The 12,130-nt window shown below is 46.4% G+C and overlaps 1 protein-coding gene across 2 annotated transcripts in view; it reads right to left on the bottom strand.

The window, feature by feature from the left end:
• The window catches only part of LOC105488600 (guanine monophosphate synthase), a 73,291-nt gene extending 65,050 nt beyond the window's left edge, over positions 1 to 8,241 (bottom strand). The window contains exon 1 of one of the 2 annotated variants that reach the window (XM_071091127.1): positions 7,995 to 8,241. In XM_071091127.1, coding sequence (XP_070947228.1) covers positions 7,995 to 8,021 — 27 coding nt within the window. In that variant the 5' untranslated portion in view covers positions 8,022 to 8,241. The other variant, XM_071091126.1, reaches the window with a different exon arrangement.
• Positions 8,242 to 12,130: the final 3,889 nt, after the last annotated feature.

The raw sequence follows: 12,130 nt of genomic DNA, 5'->3' as shown, positions 1-12,130 counted from the left end.
GTTCATAAGCCACTCAGTTTCTGGTATTTTGTTTTAGCGGCCCCAACAGACTAAGACAATTGGCAAATCTACTGACAGAAAACGAATTTGTGGTTGACTAGGATTGGGAGGGAGGAGTGGTTGCAGGAAAATGGGGCCTTTGCTAAAGGGCAGAGGATCTTTTGGGGGAGGGGGGATGAGAATGTTTTAAAATTAACTGTACAAATGGGGGGTGATGGTTGTATAAATCTATGAATACACTAAGAACTATGGGGTTGGACACTTTAAATAAGCAAAGTACATGGTCTGTGAATTATATCTCAATAAAGCCGTTATAAAAATAATGTTTTTTAAAGAAAAGTAAATGGTAGAATCCAGATTGGGGACATGGATGTTGACTAAAATTTCTTTTAATTTGCTTGCGAAATAATAAAGCATAGGCCGGGCGCGGTGGCTCAAGCCTGTAATCCCAGCACTTTGGGAGGCCGAGACGGGCGGATCACGAGGTCAGGAGATCGAGACCATCCTGGCTAACATGGTGAAACCCCGTCTCTACTAAAAAATACAAAAAAACTAGCCAGGCGTGGTGGCGGGCGCCTGTAGTCCCAGCTACTCGGGAGGCTGAGGCAGGAGAATGGCGTGAACCCGGGAGGCGGAGCTTGCAGTGAGCTGAGATCTGGCCACTGCACTCCAGCCTGGGTGACAGAGCAAGACTCTGTCTCAAAAAAAAAAAAAGAAATAATAAAGCATAATAAAGTTCTACTACTACCAGTAACATCAAAATAATGATGTATCTACAAGTACTTTTGTTCATCTAAAATTTCCCAAATTAATCAGAGATCGTTGATCCAAAATTTGTCCAAAGCAGAATTTTAGAAATCTGGAGTCCTAAATTTACATTCGTAATAGGATTCAGGAGAATTACTGAGGCTCGTTCTCCAAACTGCAAATGAGGCAGAAGTAAATTAAATTTACATGGACTGCTGTGAGTTTTGAGATTAAAAGGCTACTGTTTTTCCAGTGACAAACAGGAGTAACTAAACAGAAAACTTCACATGCCCAGGCAGCTTTAAAGGTTTGGGAAACATCCCTTGCAAGTGTTATGGCAGACTAGAGAAGATTATTTTACCTCTCGGTCAGGTTCAGTATTGCTGGCTCACCACTTTTAAAAAACAAGTAATTAATGACACTCAATTTTCAAGAATTTTAGGGTAATACTCTTATTATATAATTAACTCAGAAAAATAATGCTAATGTATACACATTAGACTTAAATTTTAGCCAAATTTTAAATACACATCACTGGGAGAAATCAGAGCCAAACTCAGAACAATACGTGCTCTATAACTGGAGTGACCATATGGTCCAGTCTGCCCAGGACTCTCCTGATGTACATCTGTTATTCCGGTATCCCACCCAGCTTAACATTTGTCTCAGATTTTTCTTTTTAACAACATACTATGAATAACTGCATTAAAGTAAAATAGGACGGGTTTGTTAAACTTTCACCTTATATTTAATACCACCTTCAGCTATGGCTTCGCCTAGTGTCCTGTGGGTTGCAAGCATAGCAAACAGAGTTCTCGCTTTTAACTTCTCATTCAGTCTGAATGCCAAATACTGATAACACATCTTTCCTGACTCTTTTCTGATAAAATCAAGTACACTTGGACACAGGCAATTAAGGATAGCTAACTCGGCCGGGCGCGGTGGCTCAAGCCTGTAATCCCAGCACTTTGGGAGGCCGAGACGGGCGGATCACGAGGTCAGAAGATCGAGACCATCCTGGCTAACACGGTGAAACCCCGTCTCTACTAAAAATGCAAAAAATTAGCCGGGCGAGGCGGCGGGCGCCTGTAGTCCCAGCTACTCGGGAGGCTGAGGCAGGAGAATGGCGTGAACCCGGGAGGCGGAGCTTGCGGTGAGCCGAGATCGGGCCACTGCACTCCAGCCTGGGCGACTAAGCGAGACTCTGTCTCAAAAAAAAAAAACAAACAAACAAAAAACAAAAAACTAGCTGGGCGAGGTGGCGGGCGCCTGTAGTCCCAGCTACTCGGGAGGCTGAGGCAGGAGAATGGCGTGAACCCGGGAGGCGGAGCTTGCAGTGAGCTGAGATCCGGCCACTGCACTCCAGCCTGGGCCACAGAGCGAGACTCCGTCTCAAAAAAAAAAAAAAAAAAAAAAAAAAAAAAAAAAAAAAAAGGATAGCTAACTCTATCTAGTCTTGGGTGATGATAGGAGAAATATCTGAAGTTGCTGTTCCTGCCAGCTACTCAGTGTACCTCCCAGTTGTGTTACAGCCACTCCCCACCTTGCAAGATGCACAGGAGCCTCAAGGCCATTATAAGCTGGGTCACTGGGAAATATGGGGTATTTGTGTAACACATGCAGGAAAGAGATGTTATACGTCCCTGTGTATAATGTACAGAAGACAGTAATCTGAACACTCTTGGTAAAGGAGTTTTGCCATTTACTTACTAATCGTATTGTGCAAATCTACAATTTTATTGTGCAAACCTACAATTTTATTTTGCAGCAATTATTATAAATTTAAATTTTCCACACCTTCTTTTTTTATGCTCATGTGCCCCAGTTTAGAGATCTTACTCCCTTTCACATAACAATCTTAATGAGTGTATAAACTTAACTATATAATCTCCTAGGTCCTCAAAACCATGAACCTGAAGCCATAGCAAGGGTCCACCAACAAGAAAACCAATTGACTATTATGTTTTTACTATAATAAAGCTATTTTTTTTAACCACCATCATTCTTGAGCAAATACAGAAACATCTCTATTCCACAATAAGCATGAAAAGAATAATATTCTACACAACCCAGAATTATATATGCCATACAGAGATTTAAAATTCTATGAAACAATTACTTTTCTGTTGATTCACAAACTGCTTCAGAATTATGCATTAACCCTGATACCTTCATTCATTTTCAGCATCTAAACATGGTTTAGGTTAGAAAGAGGCATAAAAACAAAGTTTAAGGCCAGGGCCGGACATGGTGGCTCATGCCTATAATCTTAGCAGTTTGGGAGGCAAGGCAGGCGGATCACCTGAGCCCAGGAGTTCGAGACCAGCCTTGGCAACATGGTGAAACCCTGTCTCTACTGAAAGTACAAAAGTTAGCCAGGCACGGCGGCACGCGCATTTAGTCCCAGCTACTCGGGAGGCTGAGTCAGGAGAATTGCTTGGGCCTGGGAGGCGGAGGTTGCAATGAGGGGAGATCATGCCACCGCACTCCAGCCTGGGTGACAAAGCAAGACTGTCTCAAAACCAAACCAAACCAAACAAAACACAAAGTTTAAGGCTAGGCGTAGTGGCTCACACCTGTAATCCCAGGACTCTGGGAGGCCAAGGCGGGCGACTCACCTGAGGTCAGGGGTTCTGAGACCAGCCTGGCCAACATGGTGAAACCCTGTCTCTACTAAAAATATAAAATTAGCCGGACGTGGTGGCACACGGATTACACATGCCTGTAATCCCAGCTACTCGGGTAGCTGAGGCACAAGGATCACACAAGAATCACTTGAACCAGGGAGATGAAGGTTGCAGGGAGCCAAGATCATGCCACTGTACTCCAGCCTGGGCAACAGAGCCAGACTCTGTCTCAAAAAAAGAAAAAGAAAAAGAAAAAGAAAACAAAGTTTAAGAATGTCTCACAACAGTAAAATTTGATTATTCTGGGTAGCAAATAATTATTCGTTACTTCAAACAACATCCTTTGGAGTGTAATTCATTAACCTTAAAAAAGTATCAAATACATTTGTACAAGTATAGGACAAGTCTATACTTTTTGTAAAAATTCTTAAAAGACTGAATTGTTTTCCTTAAGTGACAAGTTGGCCCACGCTAAAGGCAATGTCATCTGAGATTCCTGGAGGAATTTCAAAACCTTTCAAGTCTAAGAACATACTACACTAAAAACCATTCCTTTTGTCTGCAGCAGTTCTTCCACTCTAAATGAATATCCTAACGGAATAAAATCTGAAAAATCTAACTTTTATCTAAGAAAAAAATTTACTAAGTTGTGACAAAAGTTGATACAGTTGTTTAATTCTCAGTGCATCCTGGATAAAAATCCCAGGTTATATTCCCATTGCATTCAAAATCTTAAATTTGGAAATTCCAAACTTAAAATTAACACTATTATTTTATTTTATTTTATTTTATTTTATTTTATTTTGAGACGGAGTTTCGCTTTTTGCCCAGGCTGGAGTGCAATGGCGCGATCTCGGCTCACCGCAACCTCCGCCTCCCGGGTTCAAGCAATTCTCCTGCCTCAGTCTCCCGAATAGCTGGGATTATAGGCATGTGCCACCACCCCGGCTAGTTCTGTATTTTTAGTAGAGACGGGGTTTCTCCATGTTGGTCAGGCTGGTCTTGAACGCCCGACCTCAGGTGATCCACCTGCCTCGGCCTCCCAAAGTGCTGGGATGACAGGCGTGAGCCACCGCGCCCGGCCAAAATTAACATTATTAAACGCCATTAAAGATTCTGTATTACATGTAATCACTAAGGGAGTGTTTATAAAACATCTTTCATCCAAGTATGATATAACCTAGTCATAACCTCTCAATGAAGGTGATAGGACAGGTACCATCTTTACTACAAACAAGAGTCTCACCCTTAGATGGGGGAAAGGAGAAGGAAACTTGACAAGTCACCCAAAGCATTACTCTGATAATGCTGCCTTAATAAAACTCAAGAAAGTTACTATGTCAAATACACCCTTGCCATAATAAAAAGTTTTTAAAGAAAAGCTGATCACCTATGCTGTGAGGATGCAAAGGTGTAAGAATGACACAATGGACTTTGGAGACTCAGGGGCAAAGCGTGGGAAGCGGGTGAGGGATAAAAGACTACAAATTGGGTGCCGTGTATGCTGCTCGGGTGATGGGTGCACCAAAATCTCACAAATCACCACTAAATAACTTACTCATGGCCGGGCGCGGTGGCTCACGCCTGTAAATCCCAGCACTTTGGGAGGCCGAGGCGGGCGGATCACGAGGTCAGGAGATCGAGACCATCCTGGCTAACACGGTGAAACCCTGTCTCTACTAGAAATACAAAAAAATTAGCTACAGGTGGCAGGCACCTGTAGTCCCAGCTACTTGGGAGGCTGAGGCAGGAGAATGGCGTGAACCCGGGAGGCGGAGCTTGCAGTGAGCCAAGATCTTGCCACTGCACTCCAGCCTGGGCGACAGAGCGAGACTCCGTCTCAAAAAAAAAAAAAAGAACTTACTCATGTAACTAAATGACACCTGTTCCCCAATAACATATGGAAATAAAAAATTTAAATAAATAAAATCCTGGCCAGGCACAGTGGCTCACTACTGTAGTCCCTGCACTTCGGGACGCTAAAGTGGGAGGATCGCTTGAGCCCAGGAGTTCCAGACCAGCCTGAGCAACATAGCGAGACCTGTCTCTACAAAAAAATAAAAATTAGCAGGGCGGGGTGACCCATGCCTGTAACTCCCAACTACTCATGAGGCTAACGAGGTCAAGGCAGCAGTGAGCTGTGATCACACCACTGCACTCCAGCTTGGGTGACAGAGCAAGATCCTGTCTCAAAAAATATATAAATTAAAAATTAAATGAAGTACTGTGTATAAAAAATAATTAAAATATCCCAAATGCTTTTAGAGCTTTTAGGTCCCTCTCTAGTTTCTATCATGCAAAAATGCTGTTTCAGAAAATCCTGATAACTGAAATGTACCAGAAACAGGAATCAAAACCAGCTCTTGCCCAACGTTTAATTTATGAACTAAGATACACACAACAAAGGCCCAATCAATGTACAAAGCAAGCCCTTCCTCCCAAGGGAAAGGTGGTTCAATGGTAGGCTATGCAAAATAAGACTCCTACTTATTTCCAGGTGGGCCTCTTAGAAATATGCATAATATAGTAGGTGATATAAGGTATTTCCCATATTTAATATCTCTTTACTTAAAATGTTTATGATCAATGGCATGTTATGGTTTGTCAGGACTTTTTTTATCCTCAGGGGTACATACAATGATCATAGATTTGATGAAATATGTTAATTCTCCAGATGTTCCTCTTGAAAATGCTTCCAATTCAGTCCACAACTAATCGTTCACATAGTTTTAAAAATGTTTAATTATGCTATAAAACATAAAGAACCTTGAAATAAAATTAATTCACCTTAGGCTCAAATATAGCAAATGGATAAGATTATCTTTGTAATTCCAAGTCAAGCAAAACAAAAAATACCAGTTAGGAAGAAGAAAAATCCTCTTATATACTCTGGAAAGAGATCTTAACACTTTCCTGTCACTTAGTTTTGTGAAAATACTCCTCTCAAACGCACTATGTATCTTTCAAAGCCCATAAATTTTCAGTCCTTCTAACACCAGTTATTTCATCTATCAGTATAAGGATGAATCTTTCCAAAGAGTTGTAAGGCTCAAAACTAGACAGAAAAATGCTTTGCAAGTCAACTAGTATGCAGCAAAGAGCTGAACAATGAGGTTTACATTTGCTTCTGCGGTCAGAAACTAAAGGTTTGTGTGTTCTTCACCAGTTTTACAACCCTCAGAAAGAGCTCCCCGGACCCAAGCACCACTGGTGCCTTGGTTAAAAGAGTTAAAATCAGCTACCTTATAATCTTTACTCATTTGTTCAACAAATACTTTTTGAATTACTACCAGGTGCTAAGCAACCATTCAAGAGTACCTCCTAAGATGTGACCCTTGAGCACCTTTTAAAGAGAGTGTTAAAATTCTGCCTGTATAAGGCACTATTATCTGACGTAGAGCACCAAATTCCACTCGAAGTATATAATCCCACCTCCCGAGTCAAATTTAATTAAGTTTTTTCCTAAAGCTAGGCCCTCAACAGCGTACAGGAGGAGGTATATATATCTTACTCAAGTAAATCGCAGTTCAAAACTGCGCGGTTTCCCGCAGGCAAAACTGACTTAGTGAAGGTCGGAAAGAACTCCAGGCCAATGAAAATGTTAATACAGAGGTGAAAGCGAAGGTGCCCAATTCAGAAGCGGGACGAAAGTACGAGAAAGGGTCTAAGAAAAAAGTGAGTTGGAGGCGAGGAGATGCGCAGCAGCGGTCAAACGTGCTCTCCCCGCCGGGTACGTCAAGGTAGCAACTTTTCCAGCACTCCGGAACTCCCGACTGTCCAGCCCTCGGGCGAGCTGGCACGGCTCGCATCCCGGGGAGCGACCCCAAAGGCGGGGAAGGGGGTTACCCCGCAAACCAGCAAGCTAGACAGGGAGTAAACTGGACGGGGGCGGGACCTGGACACACACCCTTTCCTCTCTGGGAAGGAAGCGGGGAGGGAGAACGGAGTGCGCGACCCCGGGGCCACCAGCCCTCACGCGGGCCTGCGGGGGCGTGGGGGGAGGGGGAAGACGGTGCAGCCCCGCGGGGTTCGTCCAGAACCGACCTAACCGCTACGGAGCCCAAGGCCGGCGGGGCAAATGGAGCGGGCCTCGCCGAGGGCAGGCGGGAAACCGGGTGGCGGGAAGACCAGAGGCCGGCCCAGCTCCAACGCCGCACAGGAGGCCTCGACCCTGCCCTGCCTTCGGCGGGCCACGGGATCGCCACAACAGGCCCCCAGCCTCCCAAAGGGACGGGGTGAGAGCCAAGGAAGCCCCCACCACGACACACAGACACACAAGCCTGCTCACCTCCCTACCCCCACCCTCGGGCCGCGCTCGCGGGCTCTGCGCCCCACAGCGGCGCGGGGGAGGCGGGGACCATCGGCGCGGCCGCGGGAGCTGATGCCCTCCCCGACGCCCGGACCTCGACACGCAGACAGAATCAACAAAGCATTGCCGCTCCCGAGAAAAAAACATGCCACAGGCCCCGACCAGGGACTCTCCGACGCATGGCTGCCCGGGCCGCAGGGCTGCGCGGACGGGCTGGGGGAAGGGGTGGGGAAGGGCCCCGCGGGGTGGCTCCCCGGTCCGGGAGCCTCGCCTCCGCCGGGATGCGGTGCTGCAGGGACCCCCACGCTGACCTTGGAGTCTCCGTTGCACAGAGCCATCGGGGCCAGGGCCGGGGCCGCGGCGGTGACGGCGACAGTACGAGACGGGGCGGGAGGGTGCCGGAAGGGTCGGCGCCGCGGGCCGAGGCTGAGAAGGAGGCCTGGTCGAGGAGCAGCCGGCAGCGGAGAGGAGCCAGCCGCCAGAGAAGCGCCGAATGGAGCAACAGCAGCAGAGCGCGGGCCCCAGCGCCGCGGGAGAGGAGACCAGCAGCGCGCACGCAGCCCCCGCCTCCTGCTTCCGCCCCGGCCGGCCACTGGGAGGAGCCAGAGCCCGTTCGGCTTGGCAGCCGAGCCTCAGATACCCTCCGCAGCCGCCGCCAAACCGGCCGGCCCTCGAGAGGAGGGGCTCGCGGCGTCCGGCCCCGCCCCCAGCCCCGTCCCAGCCGGCAAAGCCGGCCGGGTCTCCGGCGGCCCGCCCTTGGGAGGAGGAGCCCGCGGCACCCACCGGCTCCGCCCCTCCCGCCCTCGCACTGAGGAGCCAGCCCCGGGAGGCGGGGCCTGTGGCGCCGGCCGGGAGAAAAACCGAAGCCGAATCCGAGCCAGTTTGCTTCTACCCGATTTGCCTGCTACATTGGACGACTGCGGGAGACTGGCGGCACCAAGGAGGCCTCCTGAGAGCTGGGCCTCTGGCGGAACTCTTAGCCGGTGGCGTGGCCTTATCTCAGGTTGTCGGACATGAAGGAGGCCAAGGCTGCTTTGGAAAGTTCCGTGACCGTATCTCAAGGACGTCATTGTAGGAACTGATCACTTAGATACTTCAAAAGTTATACAGCTCCCCACAAAAAGTTCTACAGCAGGCGCAGTATTTCCAAAGAAAAGGGAGTTTGGGAGTGGTATTCTGGTGAGCAGCTGGCCCAGGAAACTGGTCATGAAGCTCTGTTTGCACAGCAGTGTTTTTATTGGAATTGTTTGTGGGGAAGGGGCTGCAGTCCCTCCACCTATCCCTTGGCGACCATCAAGATGAGGTGTTGCATTGAATTTTGTTACCTAGAGGCCTAAATCGAGATTGGGGTATAAAGAATAACACTTGAGATGGCTTCCCGCTAACAAAGCCTTTCCACAAATATTGTTATTATAATACAGCCAACATTCTACTGCAGTTCATTCTTGTGTCAGACTCTAGTTCGGGTGTTAAGGAGCCAAAGTGAGAAAACACTTTGAAAACTAACTTTAACCAGTCCCGTGAAAGTAGTAAGGTAGGATTGATGTTCTTATCCTTTTTACAAATGAGGAAATTGAGGGGTAGTGAGATAATGTGCCTCTCAGTATAGATTGTAAGGGCTCCCTAATCTGGGAAAGAGTAGACAAGTTTATTAGTGAAATATTTACAAAAACGAAAGGCCCAAGGTCCTAGTGGGCCTGAGACTCAAGTATTTTGCTTATCTTTTTATGAACCGAAAATTGAATATTTGAACTCTCCAAAGCCATGGATACTGGCTTCTCTGGGTAGGTCTGCATGCACAATCTAAAGAAGGGTGTAGTAACCAATAGGAGAGCCTCAACTTACATAAACATCCACCCCCAATGGAATGGAATGTGATGTGATGTACTGGCATTAAGGATTGGCTAAATCCCATCTATCTTAAACAATGCTTAGTTTAAATATATTCCAGGCTAGGCATGGTGGCTCACACCTGTAATCCCAGCAGTTTATGGGAGGCCGAGGAGGGTGGATTACCTGAGGTCAGAGTTCCAGACCACTCTGGCCAACATCATGAAACCCCGTCTCTACTAAAAATACAAAAATTAGCCAGGCGTGCTGGTGTGTGCCTATAATCCCAGCTACTCAGGAGGCTGAGGCAGGAGACTTGCTCGAACCCGAGAGGGGGAGGTTGCAGTGAGCCAAGATCATGCCTTTGCACGCCAGCCTGGGCGACAAGAGTGAAACTCCGTCTCAAAATAAATAAATAAATAAACAAACAAATTCTAGTGGTCAACTGTGCTTAATGGCTAAGAATATTGGCATGCACACAATATAGGATCCTGATATTCCTAAGTTCTTCTTTAGCTTCTGACTCTATTGACCCATCCCTCTTTGTTGAAACTGGATTTTCTTTAAAATGCACCAAAAAGTTGTCTTTTCATCGCTGTGATTGCTCTTGGTTGCCTTTGCTTGCTCCTTTTCCAGTATCTGTCCTTCAGGAGCTTTAAGATCTAGATTTCTTCAGTATTTCTATTCCTAATCCTTCTCTCATCTTACTCTTCCTTGGGGGCACTTGTTTAAAAATATAGACTTGTTGGCCAGGTGCGGTGGCCCACACCTGTAATATCAGCACTTTGGGAGGCTAAGGCAGGTGGATCGCCTGAGGTCAGGAGTTTGAGACCAGCTTGGCCAACATGGTAAAACTCCGTCTCTACTTAAAAATACAAAAAATTAGCCAAGTGTGGTGGTGGACACCTGCAATCCAGCTACTCAGGAGGCTGAGGCAGGAGAATTGCTTGAACCTGGGAGGCAGAGGTTGCAGTGAGCGAAGATGGTGCCGCTGCACTCTAGCCTAGGCAACAAGAGTGAAACTCCATCTCAAAATAAATAAATAAATAGGCCGGGCGCGGTGGCTCAAGCCTGTCATCCCAGCACTTTGGGAGGCCGAGACTGGCAGATCACGAGGTCAGGAGATCGAGACCATCCCAACATGGGCTAACATGGTGAAACCCCGTCTCCACTAAAAAATACAAAAAACTAGCCGGGCGAGGTGGCGGGCGCCTGTAGTCCCAGCTACTCGGGAGGCTGAGGCAGGAGAATGGCGGGAACCCGGGAGGCGGAGCTTGTAGTGAGCCGAGATCCGGCCACTGCACTCCAGCCTGGGCGACAGAGCAAGACTCCGTCTCAAAAATAAATAAATAAATAAATAAATAAATAAATAAATAAATAAACAAACAAACAAAATATAGACTTGTTTTTAAAATACCCTTAATATGCTCTATGTTTTAACAACTCTCTTCTGTGCTCCAGACCCAGATAACTACGTTCATCCTCAGTTCGATTGTCAATGTCATGTTAGGCCCCAAACTCAACAAGTCAAAACAAAACTTCTCTCCCAATCTCCCAAACTTCATATTGACACTTACTTTTTCTTTTTCTTTTCTTTTTTTTTTTTTTTTTTAGACGGAATTTCGCTCTTGTTGCCCAGGCTGGAGTGCAATGGTGCAGTCTCGGCTCATTGCAACCTCCACCTCCTGGGTTCAAGCAATTCTTCTTCCTCAGCCTCCTGAGTAGCTAGGATTACAGTCACCCCCCATCACGCCTGGCTACTCGTTGACACTTATTAGGGAGAAAACATTCAGTCTTTCACAAATAACCTGTGGGTTTTCATAGATGCCCTTTGTCAAGTTGAGGGAGTTTCCTTCTGTTCCTCTTTTGCTGAAAGTTTTGGTCAAGAGTGGATGCTGTCAAATGCTTTTTCTGTGGCTATTCAAATAACTATATAGTTTTTCTTTTTTCAGGTTTTGAATGTGTTAAATTACAATGATTGATTTTGTTTGTTTGTTTGTTTGTTTGAGATGGAGTTTCACTCTTATTGCCCAGGCTGAAGTGCAATGGTGCAATCTTGGCTTACTGCAACCTCCACCTCCTGGGCTCAAGCAATTCTCCTGCCTCAGCCTCCCAAGTAGCTGAGATTACAGGTGTGTGCCACCACACCCAGTAATTTTTGTATTACTAGTAGAGACCACGTTTCACCGTGTTGGCCAGGCTGGTCTCGATCTCTTGTCCTCAAGTGATCTGCCCGCCTCAGCCTTCCAAAGTGCTGGAATTACAGGCCTGAGCCACTGCGCCTGGCCCTGTTTCATATATTTTGTCTGAGTTTTTTTGTTTGTTTCAGGCAGGAGGGTAAATCCAGTCCCTGTTACCTCTTCTTTGACAGAAGCAGAAGTCTGGAAACCTTTTCTTTGTTGTTGTTCCTGGAGATCCATGTCTGCTGAATGGAAGTATCTTTTAATGATACATTGAGGCAGCTTAAACCTACAAAGTCTTCCTTCTTTGCTTGTCATATAAATATTTTTGTTAAGGGACAAGGTTGCCTTGAATTCAAAAATCTTAGGCAACATAGAACAGTGATGTTGAGTCCTTTAAATGCAATTGTATGCTTTCTAGGACCAATACATTTTTT

Source organism: Macaca nemestrina, chromosome 2 (assembly GCF_043159975.1).
Source record: "Macaca nemestrina isolate mMacNem1 chromosome 2, mMacNem.hap1, whole genome shotgun sequence".
NCBI lineage: Eukaryota > Metazoa > Chordata > Mammalia > Primates > Cercopithecidae > Macaca > Macaca nemestrina.
The sequence above is the reverse complement of the archived record's forward strand: the minus strand, read 5'-3'. Positions and strand labels throughout refer to the sequence as shown.